The sequence below is a fragment of the Eschrichtius robustus genome, chromosome 3, assembly GCF_028021215.1.
Source record: "Eschrichtius robustus isolate mEscRob2 chromosome 3, mEscRob2.pri, whole genome shotgun sequence".
Taxonomy (NCBI): Eukaryota; Metazoa; Chordata; class Mammalia; order Artiodactyla; family Eschrichtiidae; genus Eschrichtius; species Eschrichtius robustus.
In genome coordinates, this window is record NC_090826.1 from 74,837,273 (window position 1) to 74,856,711 (window position 19,439).

Genomic DNA, 19,439 nt, shown 5'->3' on the forward strand with positions numbered 1-19,439 from the left:
TACATCCTCGTATAAGTGAACCTGTGTGGTTCCAACCTGCTATGTTCAAGGGTCAACTGTGCTTAGTAAACCACTAATTCACGTGCTTGACTACTATTGGACAGTTAAATCTAAATGATTTCACATTTAGAAATTGTAAGTATTTTAAAAAATCATAACAATGCTTTGCACGTGGCTTTTGAAGAACGTTTCTGAAAAGCGGCCTGTATAGTACTTCCTCCAGCTAAGAGGTAATTGTCGTCAAAGGAATTCAATTCCTCTAGCTCTGCAAGAACTCGTATGAGATTTACACCTAAGAGTTCCTGACTCCAAGATCTACAGCATCAAAGCACCACAAAGGATAACAGGGGTCGCTCCACCTCCATGATGTCGACCCAAACATTGTCACCAAGCACCCACCTTCTTGTGATAAAACTCCTACTTATTCCCCCTTATACTGTATCACAGTACAGGGTTAGATGCCGAGGGCTCTCTTCACCAGGAGTGAATGTATTCTTTCTGCCCTTAAGTTTGCTTCTTGGAATCCAACAAGTAGGGAAAATTAGCAGGCACTAAATGTTTACCCCCAAAACCCAGGAAATTCCACACATAAACAGCCTCTCTCTCCACTCACACTCAAACACACGCTCTGTCACGTACTCTTTCGCACTCACTCTCACACACCCTCTCTCACATGTACACCCTCACATGTGCCCTGCTGCTCTCGCTCTCTCTCCTTCTCACATCAACACACATACAGACACACACATGCCATGGCAGAAGTCAAACCTTTATAAACCCTGTCCCACACACCCTTCCCCATCTACCCACTTTATCTCCTCATCTGCTTTATAAGACAATGAGAGTCCAGAAAACTTAACCCAAACCTTCACCATGCTAAGTCACCCAAACAATTTGGGACTCTGCTATCATGTGTGAAACCAGCAAGTTCAACAAGATGACCTTGACATTTGTGTTACCTGCTGTCACTCCACGGTTCAACAACCAGACCTTTCAGATGAAACAAATGTTAATTTGCACATGCAAACTTACATAATTTTTTTAGTGATTTGTACTTTTTTTTAATTTATTTAATTTATTTTTATTTTTGGCTGAGTTGGGTCTTCGTTGCTGCATGCGGGCTTTCTCTAGTTGCGGCGAGCGGGGGATACTATTCGTTGTGGTGTACAGGCTTCTCATTGCAATGGCTTCTCTTGTTGCGGAGCACGGGCTCTAGAGCACAGGCTCAGTAGTTGTGGCACACGGGCTTAGTTGCTCTGCAGCATGTGGGATCTTCCCGGACCAGGGATCGAACCCTTGTCCCCTGCACTGGCAGGCGGATTCTTAACCACTGCGCCACCAGGGAAGTCCCTGTATTTTTTATCTTTTAAATTTTGCCCGACTTTTTAAAAAGGCTAAGTAATTAAAAATAGTTACCACTTTACAGCAATTATCACACTCCAGGCACTGTACTAACTGCTTTACATGCACTATCTCACTTACTAACACAACAATCTTATGAAAATGTTAATACTGTTAACCCCACTTTACATATGTGGAAACTGAGATTTAGTCTCATTACACTGCCCAAGACACCTAACTAGAATGAAAGCCAGGCCTAAATCCAAAGTCATTTTTATTTATTATGTTACAGGAGTTCCATCTGCTGAAAAATCTGACTTTAGGACTCCTGTTAAAGAATTTAGGTGCTAGCTTTCCAGACCTGCAACTATTGTTCGAGAATGTACATAGATGACACTCTTAGCATCTGAGCCTCACCAGATCACATTCCTCAAATACCAAGTCAAAGGATTGAGCCATTGCTTAACCCAGCTATTCTAAGGAAAATATCAGATAAGAAGTCCCACAACATCCAACCTGTGCTGAAAGCTAAGCAACCAAAGGCTAAAGATTCTTTCAAGCATGTGATGTCTATCAATGGTGCCTGTAGGAACTGCCAGAAAAGGAAAGGTCACGTTGCTTTTCAAAAGCTAAAAAAGTAAACCGGGGAAACAATACACACGTGATTGTTCGGGGGTTTTATTAAATACTGACATACAAATGAAAAAAAAAAACTGGTACACACACATGAATCAAGTTCTTCAATCGAAGTTTACTGAGTGCTTATTCTGTGCCAAGCGGGGATACAAAGTGGGCAAGGTTGACACTGCATAGTGCTGAATAACAGCTCTTATGTCCTGAGTGCCAGGCACTGTGCCTAAAATTTATAATTTTTATTTCTCACTTAATTTCCCAATACCCTCTGAGGGAGATATTACACTGGACTCCACAAGGACAGGGATGTTTTTTTCTTTTTTCCCCACTACGATGCATTCAGGAACTGGAATAGTGGCCATCACAATGTCAGAGTCAAATACCGAATCTGTCCATCCCATTTTATACACCTGCAACCTGAAGTCAGATACTTTATCCAGGTTGAAACAGAAAAGAAAAGTGTGAGAGCGGGGATCCAAACCAGGTTTGTTTGACTCACCTGTTAGTTCTCTTGACCACATGGCCTACAACCTCTCAAACTGAAATGCTGCCAACTTAACTCTAGAAGTGGGGAATATTAGAGCCACTCTTCCCATGCTCCTAGCTAAGCTAAAGAAACCCAAAAAGTGAATGGGGAGTGAATAACTTGACCAAGAGAGCAGCATTCAATTTGCTGCTATTTTAAGCTACCACCTTATTTAGACTCAAAGCTCATTACCTCAATTTTGGGAATGAGAGAACACGGAGGTATAATCTCTGCTTGGAACTACCTCCATCTGGCATCAAGAACGGGAAATGTTCTCCATCCTGTTGTTCACAGAACAAGCAAAGATCAACATGTATGGCCCCAAATCAGGTCAGGGGTAGGATTTTCCAAGCATCTCTCAGTAGAGGAGAGAAACCCTGGAGGGGGAGATCATGAGGTCCCCTTCCTGCTATGGCAGGACAAAACACCCCCTACAGAGCAAGAGTGAAGAGATGATGGAGGATTGGTCAAATAATTTCATTTTTTAAAAGGGGCTGGCAGAAAAGTGCATTCTAGCCCCACTAACTAGATCTTAAGATTTGCTGAAGCTATAAGACAGAAAAATAATTACACATTAAGTGCAGCCTGGCAAAGATTGTGAATTTAAGACCTGATTATGAAATCAATGGAGGAGAAAATATTCTGTACCAGGTAAAAACAAGATACCACTCTAATAATATACAAAGAATACGGGAGAGAAAGAGCAGATCTAGCAAAAGAATGTAGACAGCTCTCTCAAGATTATAAATTACTGCAGAATGCAGGGTAGGAATGTCTAAAAAAAAAAGTTTCCTTCCCATCAACCGCGATAAAACAGAACCCATCCCATTAGACTTGAGGATGGAGTGCTAAAAGAGACAGAAAAAGAGGAGGAGGGAAAAGTGGGATTTGAAGGAAAGAAAGATATTTGAGAAATCCGTTCCAATTACATATCCCCCAAGTAGCAAAACTTATTAGAATGACCCTACAGGGGAACACAAGTTTAATCCACCACAATTTTGTTAGGGTAGGCCGGGTACAGTTACACAAAAAAGTAAACGATCGATTCCCGGAAATATTCTATTAAAAGTGAAATCAGTGATGTGGCCAGCAAGGGGTACTAGTGAACCAAGAAAAACCACGCGTTGAGTGATCAGGCAAGGCTGGCGGGGGAGGTGGACTTCAAATAGCACCTGCAGGATGAGAGAGAAAAAGAATCCCTCTGGACTTGGAGAAACAGCAGGGCAGGGACGAGAATCACTGGGTGGGGCCGTCTGTCTGGGATGTGGGGAGGAAACAGGAGATGAAAACCTGCTGGAAAGGCACGTTGAAGGAGACTGTGGAAATCTGTGAATTTCAGGCCAGAGTCAAAATTTTGTTCTGTGGGAAATAGGGCTCTACAGAAGTTTCTGAGCAGGAGGGAGACAATAAAATCATTCTAAGAAAAATTAATCTGACATGTATTGAATGGACTGGTGCATATGGAGCTAAAAAAAGGTAGGCCTAAGATGATTTCCAGAAGCAGCCTAGCTAACTTATGTGTATTCCTCGAGTGCAAACTCTGAAGATCAACATCTGGAAAGAAACAGCATTTGAATAAGAGTGCAGACTCTAGAGCCAGACTGCCGGAGCTCAAATCCCGGCTCTGCCACTTACTGGCTGAATGGCCATAGGCAAATTACTCAGCTCTTTTTGGTTCAGTTTCCTCATCCATACAAAGGGGGTAAAAACTGAACCTACCTCATGGGTTCCAGTGAGGATGGAATGAGCTAACACACATAAAGCACTTACTGTGCCTGGCACACGGAACAGCTAGGCTACGTGTGAGCTGTCAGCAGTGGTAAGACATTCACAGCTTACACTCCCAAGACAATGCAGAGCATATGAGGTGCTTCATACACATTTTTAATTAACTAACAATGTAAGAGTTTGTGCTAGAGAGAAGATAGTGAATATGGCAAAACATAAAGAGATACAGTTTTGAAGGAAGACTCCATGGGATTTAGTAGTTATCAGGACAAAAAAGGTAAGTCAAAGAGGGTGATGATATTTTATGCCTAGGTAAGTTACAATTTTAGTAACATTAATAGATCAAAAACTTGAAATGACAGCTGGTTTGGCAAGAGAAGTAATTGGGGAAAAATTAAAATTAACCAAATAGCAAAAGGGGACATTATTTCTCCTTCTTCCAAACAATACTAGCAATGCACCTACTTTATAGGTAGGTTGCCAAAGTTAAAACTTCAAAACCAAGAATTAAAATGAAAAAAATTTTCAAAGAAAATAGCTAAGCATATACATTTAACACTGGCCCTGTCTCTCATCTTTGTTTCTTTGGAAGTAACTTGTTTACCCTAAAACGTGATGAGTTGGTACAGCATGTCATGCAGTGACAAGACCTCTTTCTGAACACAGGATAAAGATGCAACTTCAGTCATGGCAGGAGCCGCCTCTCTCATTTCTAAAACTATATGGAAGTGATTTTTAGAAAGGTATTTACTTTTGTGTTCCAGAAATCACATCTTTACAAACAGTTTTTACACTGATGACAGAATGATTATTTTCCCATGGAGTCTAATATCCCAAATTAGTACTGTTTTTAAAAGGACGCGTGTTTCAAATGTAGTTACCTACAGAGAAGCCTCCCTAAAACTGGTTCAGTAGCACAGGCCCCAAAACTAGATGACAACTGATAATAAAGTGCTTAACAATATGAATTTAAATAAAAGGTCCCAGTGTACTCTTTAGACACTCCTGATAGTGCCTGGGAAAGGGGACGGGGCGTAGGTAAGGTGGGGGAGTGTTTACTTAAGCACTTAGCTACTGATGAAAAGAAAATTTAGCATTCCATAAATCCAAAATCAAAACAGTCCAAAATGCAGATTTCCAAAGTGTATTTATATAAGATGTGTTTGAATAAAGATGAAAGATTTCAAGAACACAGATCACTTTGGACTGGGCAGCCTTCACGAGCCCTGTGCCTCATTCAGATATGGAAACCCTACCCACCCCCCTTCAGATCTAGTATTATCTATATTTACAGAACCTGTGAGAGATGACCTCAGAGTCCCTTATTAAAACAAAGTAGGCATCTAAACCGAACTTCGACCTACCACCTGCCCTCCAGAATCAATATAATTTTACAGGTTTATGAACATGAGCGTGGCCTTTTCGGGACAAAAGTCAAGTGGCAGAACATGGGAAAACAGTTTCATCTTGGGGTAAAAAAAAGAGCAAATAGGGGCTTCCCTGGTGGCGCAGTGGTTGAGAGTCTGCCTGCCAACGCAGGGGACACGGGTTTGAGCCCTGGTCTGGGAAGATCCCACATGCCGCGGAGCGGCTGGGCCCGTGAGCCACAATTACTGAGCCTGCGCGTCTGGAGTCTGTGCTCCGCAACAAGAGAGGCCGCGATAGTGAGAGGCCCGCGCACCGCGATGAAGAGTGGCCCCCACTTGCCACAACTGGAGAAAGCCCTCGCAGAGAAACGAAGACACAACACAGCCATAAATAAATAAATAAATAAATAAAATTTAAAAAAAAAGAGAAAAAGAACAAATGAACTGATAATATAATTTACCTGTGTGGTGACCATGACTATCTTCAAAATCTGCAAACCCATTTTCCACGGAATCTGTTGTCTGGCTCGGAATTTTTCACAAGGGTTCATGAAGTAAAACTTCAGGTCTTCTCTCAGACATTCTTCTTTCACCTCAGAATCAAGATGAGCCATTGCACCTCTGCCAAAGAAGATTAATTTTTAAATACACAAAAGAGCCTGTCCATCAGAAAGCCCTAATACTTTCCATTCACATGCTTTACCCATTCTTACAAGCAAAACTCTCTCCAGCCAGTGAAGTCCTTTTCACTTTAGAAATCTGAAAATGATTCAGGACCTTCTATCACCTGCCTTTACATATAGCTACCCATCTTGTTCCGAGTGGCCATTATCAAAATTATAAAAATAGGATTTTATTTGCAAGACCTGTCAATTCCTACATCCTAACAGATAGCATTCACCTATCACTGGAGTATTAACAAAAACTAGGTGGAATACTTTTGTGATATGCTAGGTGTGAAATCACAGAAATTTAGTACAGACTAATGGAATTAAATTGTTACGGAAATAGAGAATCTCTGTTCTATAACTCTCTGTTCTATAATCCTTGAAAGAAGGATTATGTCTCTTTTTTTTTTGCATGATATATCAGTGATTATAAGATCCCAAATTATAAATATCTTTAAAGTTAAAATAGCATTTCTCTATTTATGCCCAATCATATAATTGTGTCACCCTATATATTAGCAAAATTTTGCTTTTACTGTTTCAAGGACTCTGGACTCAGAAATGGGCACATGACTCAAGCTAGGCCAAAAAGAAACAATGAAATGTGGTCACAAGACTGTAATTATAACCAATGGAAGAGATGTGGTCTTTCCACTAAGTAGTCCCCAAAATGGGGTGTGCAAAACAATCCACTGGGAGAATAGAAAATATTAGTACTTCTATTTTATTCTTTATCTTAAAAACAAACAAACAGAAAAATGAGCTCTGCTAATAATATAACATATAAAATAACAGTGGTATATAGTAACATATAATTTATAAATAATATATACACATTGGGGATATGTGCTTAACTTTTATTGTTGAATGCATAATCAGCAAAGTTTGGGGATCACAGACTTAAAGCATAGGCTGAGTCTAGAATTCCTGGAAGTCATCTCACCATCTCGCCTGGAAGCCAGCATAGGAGAGCTTGCCAAAGAGTGGAGCTAACACAGAAGAACAGTTAAGATTGCCTAATGACAATGTTTGAGTTCCTGGAGCTAGCTGTGCCTGAAGCCATGATTCCAAGACTTTCAAGTTGAGCCAATAAACACTCTTTGGACCTTAAGCCTGTTTAAGTTTGATTTCTGTTTCTTGCAACAGGAAGCATCTTGATGGTAAGTTTAATGAATAAACTCTATTAAGTTTAGCCGACCATTCAAGTTAATCATTTCTTGGAAAGTTTTTATAATTGGGGGTCACTCTTAGGGATCTTTTCACCTAAAATATCTTAATGACATTTTTATATTGACTTATGACCTATGTTATTTAGCTTGACTAACAAATTTAAAAGAAGCTCAAAAAAAAAAAAAAAGGAGAGACTATATTAAGGCTTATTTTAAGACTTTTTAAGGCTTATACTCAGTTGTTAATGATTTTCTATTTTTAAGTTAATATTTAGACCTACTATTTCCAGAATTAGTAGGCCAGGTTATTTTGCTGGAAAGAAGAAGGGAGGGAAGGAAGGAGGTAGGGAGGGAGGGAGGGAGAGGGAAAGGAAGGGAAGGACACATACTGAGAAATGATGGTCACAACCCAGCCCTTTGAGCCTCTTGCCTGGGTGAGCCAGGGAATGCTAAACTGTGAGCTAGCTTGCTTCGTTCAGGGGGCTCCAGACTGGAATTGCCCTCGTCTCCTAGCAAACACATGCAGACCTCTCCAGACGCTCATCCTAGGACTTGGGGAGCTCTAACAAATAACTTGTAAAACACGTTGACTAACAGGTACTAATACATACCAGGCCCATGAAGAAACCAAGTAGCATGAAGCAGTCAACTTAAGAAACAGCAGAAACAGGGCCAAGCATATCAGAATCAGACGCAGATTAGAAAACAACCACGCTTACCATATTTAAAGACATAGAGGTAAAAATATCTATAAGAAAACCTTGGGAAAAACAAAAAAAAATGAAAAATCAATGACCAAAATGAGTCTCATTTCAAAAGAAAAAGAAGACTTTTTAAATGTGTTTGCCCTGCAGCTGCTATAGTTACCTCCTGATTCGATCTAACCAACTTACTGAACACTTACTGTGCTGAGCGATTTTGCTGGGTGCTCGGGACACAAAGCTGAATAGATGCTCAGCATCCAGTAGGAGAGACAGACTTGTGAGTGCAAATTCACAAGTTATCAAATAGCTCAGTGGCTGCTGTACCATAAGTATACAAAGTATTATGGAGGCAGGGGTCTGCCTCTGGGGAGACAGGTTCAGAGCCAGAGGGGGAATCCTGTAACATGTCCTAATACATGGAGTGGCAGGTGCTACGGAGCACCTGATGAAGAGCATTGATCAAGGGAAGCATTTCCAAGAAGAAGATGGCATCTTAACTGTGCCTAAGAGCCACATCCTCCAATACGAACCTTCAGACCCCTGAGAACAGGCCTGTGGAAGCCTCGCGGGCATGTCTGAGCGATACCGAATCCAGCGTCAACCACCATCACCTCAGTGGATCTGTGTTGCTAATGTATTCATCCTGATGATTCACAATGTCTTTTCATTTAGTAAAATAAAAAGGGCATCTGAAAAGTTGTGATAGAACCCTGAGAACAAAGGCATGGAAACTCCTCCCCCGAACATACCCTCGGCCTCTAGTGTGAGAAACACTGTACTGAAGAAAGAGGAAGTTGTTTCCTGGAAAACAGTGGCGTGAAACACAGGGTAGTAGGTCAAGTGCTTGGTGAATGCCTTGTGAGCCAAGCTCTGACAGAGACATTTTCCTGCCTTCCAGGAGCTCCGTCCAGTGGAAGGGAGAGATGTGAAGAGATAAAAGTATAATAAAATGTGTCAAGTGATATAACTGAAGTATGCATTGAGGGCCCTGGAACAAAGAGAAGGGAATTGATGCAGCCCAATTGCTCCAAGAGGCTCCAAGTAATTCTTCCAGCTGCTGGTTTCCTCAACTAATATGGCCACTAAATGTTCAGGAAATGATAACTGATCTTAATATTACCCTAAGAAACCTGATTAACAAGGTAAGTCTTGGCCAAGAAAAAAAAAAGCAAAGTAGCAGATAATGAACATGGGGATCACTCACTGTATTAAATTATTTACACTAATTATTTTAAAACTTGCAGAAGTTTTTCACTTAGGTGTTTAGAGAACAGCTGCAGTACTTATAGCACTGTGAAGAATAAAAAGAAAAATGAAAAAGCTAGCATGAAAACCTTTCCCCTCAAGCGTGCAGGAGCCAATAGTTGAAATATAGGATAGTACTAGTCAAATGTGATCAACTGATGATACAATGATAAAAATACAGAAAAAATATTAATGATATTTTGGTTCAAAAATTCTGGTATCTCAAGGAAAATGCAAATGTGTAAGCTTTCTAAACTCTACATTTCTGAAGGCACTTTATTGCCCCACTCTTCTCAATTTGTGGGTTTTCCCTAGTTCCCCAGTAGGTGAAGGGTGTTAAACATGGGCACGCACAGGTGCACACACAGCCACACATCTTATCACTATAACAAAAATACAATGGTGCCGAAAAAAAAAAAGAAGTGCCAAGTGAAAAGAGGGAACACTAAAAAACAAAAGAGAGATAGGACAATATCATAAGACTAAAACATTAAAACATTCCTGCATTTGACACATACTTATCCAACACCCTCTAGGGCTAAGCACCGGGCTGGATGTTTGGTACAGGAGGCTTGAAAGCTGCAATCACAACTTGGTAAGCAAGAATTAGATCAGCAGGAGGAATACTGCAACTTCCATCAAAAACGATGAAAATCACCAACAGGTTTAGAAAAGGACAGAGAGCTGCTAACTGGTGGGAACACAACCAGGAGAAGTGACTACACCATAAAAACAGTCAAGGAACAGAAATCCATGAAGATCTAAGTTACACTGATCCATCAATCACAGGGCAGTCACGCAACTGAAATTGCAGGAAATAAATAAGAGCAATCACGACTCTTATGGATTATTTTTGTTTCACGAAACCATGGGAAACATAGATTTGTATAAGCTTAATAAATGGCACAAATACCCAAATATCAAAGGAAGAAAACACAGTATTTGTAAGAGTAAAAACAAGATCTGGAATAGAATGGAAAGTCATCCGCACAGTGGGCTAAATAAAAGCTAGAGAAACTGGACTTAGGAAGGAAGCCTGACACTGGTACTGTGGGGAGAAGTCAGGAAGGAAGCCCATCAGAGCTACCATCAGTTATTAAGAAAATCTACTCTTTCCCCAGATAATCAGGACTGTGTGATGTCACCTAATTTTAAGCCCATCATATGACCAAGGGCAACTCCAGCTTTATCAAATCAATGACCAAGAGTCTATGGAAGCTTGAAGTTTTGAAAAAAGCAAAACAGAACAAATTCCTGGAAATTCTTAACCTCTAGGGACTTGTGAAGGTTTCTGACCTTTGCCTCAGAAAAATGCACACATCAGTTTCAGCAATGGTACCTTGTTCCCATTAGCATGATCTACTTAGCAAATAAGCTAACCAGCTCAGACTGCTACTGATTTTCAGCTTGTATGACCCTTACCCTACTCAAAAAGAGGGATGAAAGTTTGTTTTCTACTGCAGTGGCCTCCAAAGTGGGGTGCATGCACACAAGTCGGGTATGCAAGACCATCCAATGGGATGTGAGAAGACAGGGCTAGGGCTTCTAATTGTATTAACCAAGCAAAAGTAAGTTAAGATTTACAAGTTTCAGTGTATGAATTATACACCTAAGATACCCTCACGTGGTCAGAAAGCCAGATGGCTGTATTTCCATTAGGTGCACAAGGCAATCTGGGGGAAGAGAGCAAGTTCCCGGAGTATGGTGCCCTCATTGCTTTTCAGCAGATTCCCACCACTTAGGGTTTACATAGGCCCATTTAAGCATTTGTTAGAGTATATTATCCACTTTAGCTAAACCTCACAAAATGGACATAAAGATTCTTGCAAAACATTAGACTCCTTGTAAAACTAATGTAAGCCTAAATTAACATCAAGAAAATGGGAGAGCTAATACTCCCCTAATACAACCTCTGTTGGCCATGAGTTAAAAAGAGATGAAAAGCAAATCTGATCTGAAAAGAAGTTGGGAAAAAAACCCAGATTTATCAAGAAAGTATTTACAGTATTGACTAAATCTACTATTGTTGAACCTTGCCCTAAGTGTATATACTGCACCTAAGATATTAGGTAATGATACTGTGAAGTCATAATGATATTATAAAGTCACTGCATTTAGCATTTTTTCTTAACATCCTCATCTATCTCAGCCCTTAAAATGTTCATTTTACCTGTTTTATAGTATATATGGTTTTACATACAGTATACAAATAAATATCCATTCAGAGAGAGTAGATGTTCTTTTAACTGGTGGGGATAAGTTATCAAAAATATTTGGGACTACTTCTCTAGTGTTTCAGAACTGCAGCCGCACCTGAGATGTGGTTTCTCTTCTGTTATCCCAGCTGATATTATAAACTCCTTAGCTAGAGAGAAACTGATGTCTGTTCCCCCAGCTCCAACAAATAAATGGAAAATAATCTTGATAGGCAACCCTTCTCCTATCAGGCCTGTATAGGTATCATGTACTGATGTAGCAGCACTAGAAGTAGAATGTTTTTTCTAATCCACAACTAGCACTTCCTAGTCACAGAAGATGGGGCAGGGGAAGCAGGGTGAACCTGTTCCCACACCTGTCCTTCTTCCTGCATCCTCATCACAGTGAACAGTACCACCAGGCTGCCTTCTGGGAACCGACATCTGTGTAGCTCTGCATGACCTGGTCCCACTGGCATTTCCCCCCCAAACTTAAGTGTGTACTTCATTCTAAATGGACTATAATGAACCCCTCTTCTGATTTCTGCCCCTTAGGGGCAACCACTTTTATCTGCTTTGTTGATGTTGTTGTTGTTATTTACTTTAACATTTCTAAATAATGCCATTTCACTATTTTTTCCTCTTTAGGATATTATCAATTTATATCCTCCTATGGAAAATAGGGATGTAGCTCTTACAGCTGCCCGCCCCCAGCCAACACACACATTTCACCTCCCCACTCGTTGTCTCAACAAAGTTTTAATAAAAATTTGATAATAAATAAACATTCAGATAAATTAACATTCAGAACTTGTGAAGTGAATATGCAAATACTCTTCAGAGTTGAGCTATCAGTACAACTATGATTTTATTTTTATTTATATATATATATATTATTTTTTTAATAAATTTATTTTATTTTTGGCTGCATTGGGTCTTCGTTGCTGTGCGCGGGCCTCTCACTACAGTGGCCTCCCTTGTTGCGGAGCACGGGCTCTAGGCGCACAGGCTTCAGCAGTCGTGGCACGCAGGCTCAGTAGTTATGGCTCACGGTCTCTAGAGCACAGGCTTAGTAGTTGTGGCGCACAGGCTTAGTTGCTCTGCGGCATGTGGGATCTTCCCGGACCAGGGCTCAAACCCGTGTCTCCTGCATTGGCAGGCGGATTCTTAACCACTGCGCCACCAGGGAAGCCCCCAGTACACTATGATTTTATATTCTCTCTTATAAAAATTTTTTTCTGGAGTTAATTGCCTTTTTCTCCATTTGCTTAGTTTTCCATATACCAACCACGACTTTATCACCAAACTCCAGCTGAATCTGCCAGCTGCTTTCAGTACAGTCAGCCAAGCTGGGCATCCTGTCAATTCCCTTCTCCTCCCAGGGACATCATTCCTGGAGCCCTCATCCTCCTGTTCCAACTACATGGGTTGCTTTCTAATCCTTATTCAAGGCCATCAGTTTGGGAATTCCCTTCACCTCCTTCCTAAACTGGATTCTGCATTCTCCTATCAGGCCCATATAGATATCATGTATTGATGTAGCAGCACTAGAAGTAGAAGCATTTCCTGGATCCCATTTCCACCTCTTTCTTTTCTCCCTCATTTTTGAGGAGAGTATCCTTCAATCCCTTCCTGTGAGAGGAAGTCTGGAAGGTAAATTTTGAGACCTCCCATGACAGACACTGCCAGCTGCCACCCAGTATCTATTCATTCCTCCCTCCTTTCTGATTTTGTCTAAGGCAGGAATGTATTTATACCCAGGACAGAATAACTCAAAGTATTAGAGCTAGACAAGAACTCAGATCATTGTTTTCACACCTGGTTGCACACCAAGTCACCGGGGGCACCTCAAAAGTACTGATGCCCTGCTTCTCCCCTCAGAGATTCTGGCCTGATTGGTGTGGCTGCAGCCTGGGCATGGGGGTATTTAAAAAGCTCCCCAGGTGATTCTAACGTGCATCCAGTTTGAAATCCTTACCTTAGAGATTACTTGTTCCTATCTCCTCATTTTACAAACGAGGCAACTAAGGTGCCCTGAGGTTGCGACTTGCCCCCGACCATAAGGATCCAATTTAGAATAAGAATTGGATCCAAGAATCCAATAAGAATCCTTGTCCAGTGTTCTTTCTGATCCCTGAGTTAATATTTCTTAAAGGGCAATGGCCTGTAAGATGGTCACGAATGAAGGAAAAAAATGTAACATTCAAATAAACTAATGTTTCCAACATAATTTCTCTTATTTAAAACAGTGTGATACTTTGGCAGACCACAGCATCCTAGTCTGTAAATTCAGGAGACTTCTAAATGTTACTGAAAGGAGAAGGAAAAAGCAAGTAAAGCCATGATGGAATGAACCCAGCATTTACCTTCCTCGAGGTACTTTTGTGCTTCAGATTCTCTAGAGCAAACACTGGGTTTCCGTTCTAAACCCGCTCAGAGGGAACCATCGCCGGCTGCAGATTCCAGCGGCCATTTCTCAGGTGTCGGCTTGGTGGCTTGGCAGCACTTGATCCAGCTACCCACCACGTCCCTGGAATAACCTCATCTCTCCACTTCTAGGATATCCCACTCCCCTAGTTTGCTTCCTACCTCACTGGGCTTCTCTGGCTCTCCTTTACTGGCTCCCTTTCCATCTGACTTCCAGATGCCAGAGTGCCTCAGGACAGTCCACGGCACTCCTATCCTCTATCCTCCCTTCTAGAAGAGTTCGTGGAGTCCTGTGGCTTTAAATACTATCCACAGGATGTGGACTTTCACATTTGCATCTCCGGCAAATCTCTCTCTTGAACAGACTCCCTTACCCAACCTCTTCCTTGAAACTCCACCCACATGACTAATAGGTTTCTCATACCAACCCTCCACCCTCTTCTCCGCACATCTGCTCAATGCCTGATCACACACTCTTATCTATACGTTTCAGCTGCAATCCCTCATTCTGTCAATGGTTCTCCACATTGGCTGCATAGCCGTCACCTGGGAATTTTTTAAAGGTTTCAGTGTCTGGCTTCCAACCCCTAGACATTCTGAGTTAATTGATGCCTAACTATAAGCTGGGCATTGAGATTGCTCTTAGACTAAAATCCAATCCTCTTACCATGGCCTGAAAGTTTCCTGCCCACTCCTTCCCATACCCTCTCTTCCCCTTCCTCACTACACCACTGCACCTCCTTCCTGGCTCTGAGCATGTGCACTTGCTGTTTCATCTACCCCACTGCTACTCCCCCAGCTCTGCATGTCTGGATCCTTCTCACCTTCGCATCTCAGCTCAAGTGGCACCTCTTTAGAGCGGGCTCCTTGATCACTCTATTAAAAGAGGCCTTTCCCACAGCCTCTCTCATCAATTTCCTTCATAACTGAGACTGCAATCTTTGCCGGTCTTCCCTACAAGGGAACTCCATGAAGGCCTGGTCTCGCTCATGACTATATCCCCAGCATAAAGCAGACTACCTAACACATAACAGGTGTTCACTGAATAATTTTTTGGAAAAAAGAAATGAGTCAGTGAAAAAGATGACAACCCTAACTATGTGAACTTTTCCTTGGCCAGTATCCATTAAGATCAAACTATAATAATAAAACAACAAATTATAATAAAAACAACAAAACAATAGAAAATCTAAAATAATTGATATGAAAAATTACGTTAAAAATATACTGAAAACTCTTGCTTAGCCAAGATACATTAGAGGGTTTTAGGTAACTTAGTTGCTTGGTTTGCTGATAAAAACCCTATTTTGTTTCAATTAATATTCCTGAAGTCTTTCCAAAGAATGAATTATTCAATGAATTGTTATGAAAACTTGCAATCCAGACGGGAATAAAGACACAGACCTACTAGAGAATGGACTTGAGGATATGGGGAGGGGGAGGGGTAAGATGTGACAGGGTGAGAGAGTGGCATGGACATATAAACACTACCAAATGTAAAATAGATAGCTAGTGGGAAGCAGCCGCATAGCACAGGGAGATCAGCACAGGGAGATCAGCTGGGTGCTTTGTGACCGCCTGGAGGGGTGGGATGGGGAGGGTGGGAGGGGGGGAGACGCAGGAGGGAGGAGATGTGGGAACGTATGTATATGTATGACTGATTCACTTTGTTATGAAGCAGAAACTGGCGCACCATTGTAAAGCAATTATACTCCAATAAAGATGTTTAAAAAACAAAAAAAACAAAAAAAAACTTGCAATCCACTGGGGAGAGAGAAAGTTAGAGTCCTCCTTGAAAACAAAGGCAAAAATAAAACTTAGACACATTTAAAAAATAAAATTGATAGAAGCATAAGATTTAGAACTTTTAAAAATATAATTTAACATGCCTTTCTAAGCATGAGAAAATTCAGAAGCCAATGAAAATAACTGACAGATCTTAACAAAAATTAAGACTTCAAAAAGTTAAAAGACAGACAGGGAAAAAATGTCTACAATATATTTAAACAGGCAAAGTTTACTATCCATTACCTGTAGAGAGTTCCAAACTATTAATAAGAGAAAGTCAACTCAATATTTATCCTGTTATATATAAAGGACCTGAACAGGCCAATGAACATTTAACAACAAATTTACTAACAGTCAGAATGGTGAAAATCTACCTATCTTAAATTTTATTTATCAATAACGCAAAAAAAAAAAACTCTGTTGAAGGGAGATGTAAATTTTTGAATAGAAGTAGAAGAGAATGAGATCAGAAGAGTATCCGTGATCTAGGAATCAAACCTCTATGGATTTACCTTACAAGTGTTTAAATAACCAGTCAAAAGGATGGTTACAAAAATGTTCATTGCAAACCTATTTGTAACTCTGTGTTGACTTAAACATGTCTATGGCATATTGTTAAATTTTTTCAAAGTTACAAAATAAACACATTGAGATCTCATTTTTCCAAAAATGTGGACATTGATTTCTATATGTAGATATTTTAAAAGTCTAGAAGTACATAATCCAGAAAAAAAATTTTGGTAATCTCTGTGAAGTAGTATCATAGGTAATCTTAATTTTCTTCTTCAAGTTTTCCATATTTTCTTGATTTTGGATGATTAACATGAATTCTTGAGTTATCATTATGAGTTAAAATAAGCTATTTCACAGAGTCTAATAATACATATCAGGTAATCAAATATTTCCCTGTCCTTAGTTTGTGTTTGATGGATGGGAAGTGGAGAGTCAGAGGAAGTAAATGCAGAGACTAAAATTTGGTGTTTCTACAGCAATGATCACGTAGGGTGAATGTCCCAGGGCAATCTGGCGGATGGAAGATTTTAACCCAATCCCAAACTCCCACATGGGTTTTTTCTTTGTTTTTTTTTTCACTCCAGTTCCTACAATGAACTGATTTTCTCATGATTTGCTAATCTCACAAGCGAGAGAAAAAAATGTTCAGATAGCTCAGGCTCTGGGGTAGTTGGGCCCCAGTTAAAGGCAGTTAAAGAGAAGAAAAAAAAAGGTCAAAGAAAGAAACCTTAGTTACCTTCTCAGCACAGCTCTCAGGACATAAATGACATGGTCATTCTAATTCTGAGAAATACCGAGAAAAAAGACTGTAGGGGCTTTTCATTTTCCTGTAGAGCCACCTGTAAAACATGAGCATGCTACAACTTTCAGGAATTGCCCTAAAAACAACTGTGCCACCAAGTTCCTATAAAGTTATCTCCCATCACCACTTTGCTGCCTCAGGCCAGCAGGAAAGCAGAACTAGGACTTGACATCTTAAAAGTGCTCGTTCTGAACAAGCCGTTCCTCCTATGAAAACACATCCTGAAGCATCAGCTCCCTGAGTCAGAGATGAAAGTAAAGCAAAACTCCATTTCTAAGCAATACAGGATTCCAAATGCAGTTAAAGCTGGAGAAGATGACTGGAATTATGGCATTCCTTACATTTTGCTTTCTCTAACATTTTCAGTAAGTGCTCAATTTCAATAAGTGCTCAATTTTTCAATAATGCTGATGACTCTCCCTAAGGAAAAGTAAAATTAAAAGAAGGTATAAAGCCTATGGACCAAGGGCCAAATCTAGCCAGTAGACTGCTTTTGTAAACAAAGTTTTATTGGAACATAAAAAAAGTTATACAATTATAACTAAAGTTATAATTAATCATTTTTCCTCAAACCACTGGATGAGTTTACCTTATCTTTGGACAAGCCCACCTCATTGCCAGTTGGGGAACCCCTAGATGCACACTATCTCTAGCAATTCCCTCTAGTTGCTATAGGTGACAGGATTTTTTTAAAGCTCACCCTTTAAATTGTGGGTCTTCTGGAATTATACCAAGGACAATTTTCCAGAATCTTCAGCCTCACTAGTCACCAATTCTTGCCCGACAGGATTTTTTAAGCTGAAACCACTAGATGTATTCAAGGGGAGATAACAAAATACAACCTTCAAAGGAGAAAAAAGGAAGCAGTCCCCCCAGCTGAGGGGAAAGAAATATCTATGGGCAACATACCCCGAAAGCTCTCTCCTCACACCAGGGAAAAGAAAATGGGGTCCAAGCTCAAAACAGAGTAGAAAGCTCAGCTAGAGTTAGGCTGAGGAAAGTGGGAAGGAAAAACCCCAGAAGATTGCCAAAGCAAACAAATATGTAAACAAACCAAAACATGGCTTTACGCATTTGATACTGAAAAGAATATTGCAGTTTGATAAAGAAAATGAGGTGTGGAAATAAGATTACTTTTCTCTATGAAGCCCAGAACACATGATGTAAGAGCTCACTGAAGGGTGATCTCCTTCTTGGGAACTGACATGTGGGGCTTGGACTCCAGGCCTCAGCTAGAGAGAACAGCCCAGCCTCAGAGAAGATTCCACATTTAATTTTCACAGCCCAAAAGGTTTTCTTTGGTCACTATTTTGGCCACTTTAAAAATTGTAGCCACAGGAAGACACCTGTTTTTTCATTAAGTTTCAAGAATTGTCTTATTCTGGGTTTCACTTCACTGAGACCTAGCCAAAGTGATTAGCTGCCATATACAATCATCCCTGACTTTCAGTTCTGTATTCTCTGCCATTGTGTACAAAATTTGTCTCCCTACTCTTCCTACTTGTTTCATTAAGACATTTTATATGCATTATTTTATTGTTAAAAACAACATTTTTTATATGCTCCTCCTTGGGAGAAAAGAACATGGCCCCCTCAAACACTTCATCAGGATTTACCCGTTTTTATGTGCAGGAGACTAAATACAATTGGCACTATTACGATGGCCTCTGCATGGAACTGGTCAGGAGACGTGTGGGAAATGTGCCTGTTTTTAAAGGATCCAAGCCACAGAACCTGCATTACAGAAGGTTTGCTAAAGAAGAAGGGAGAGTTCACAGTAATGGGAGTTTAACTCATCTTAAAGTATTTAGAGGAAGATGAGCTAAAATCTCGAGAATGCTGACTCAATAGGAAGAAGCTACCAGATTCCCCCAAACCTGTGCTGTGTGGTTAGTGCATCACAGAGATGGTGAGCAGGTCCTGAAGTGTGAAGTCCACATCCCACGTCTGGGAGAACCATAGAGTTGATTCCCTCAACATTACATATCAGAATTTGCATCCTAACATCCATAAGCGACCTCTCCTACCTCTTTCTTACGGACTTCTTCCACTCTCAGTGTGTGACGAAACAAAATCCTGTCTCCCACTGGTACTGTACAACCGGACATATGTATATTTCAAATTAGAATCCATTCAGAACCTACTTATGTGCACACCTAAGTGTGTGTCCTCTACTCTAAAAATGGGAGCTTCTGAAGATACTCACTGGACATGATAAAACCATTTAAGTCCTGAGGAAATGTGCTAAGAAAAAACCTAAATTCAAGTTAAAAAAAAAAAAGTTTATACACACCATACCTACCATAAGCACAAGCCTGTTTATCAGTCCAAGC

General features: G+C 40.4%; 1 protein-coding gene across 5 annotated transcripts in view; it reads right to left on the minus strand.

The window, feature by feature from the left end:
* The window catches only part of MCOLN2 (mucolipin TRP cation channel 2), a 62,614-nt gene that overhangs the window by 40,825 nt on the left and 2,350 nt on the right, over positions 1–19,439 (minus strand). For 4 of the 5 annotated variants that reach the window (XM_068540216.1, XM_068540218.1, XM_068540215.1 and 1 more), the window contains exon 2: positions 6,057–6,216. In XM_068540216.1, coding sequence (XP_068396317.1) covers positions 6,057–6,209 — 153 coding nt within the window. In that variant the 5' untranslated portion in view covers positions 6,210–6,216. Of the gene's footprint in view, positions 1–6,056; positions 6,217–13,942; positions 14,278–19,439 lie in introns of those variants that run through there. The other variant, XM_068540213.1, reaches the window with a different exon arrangement.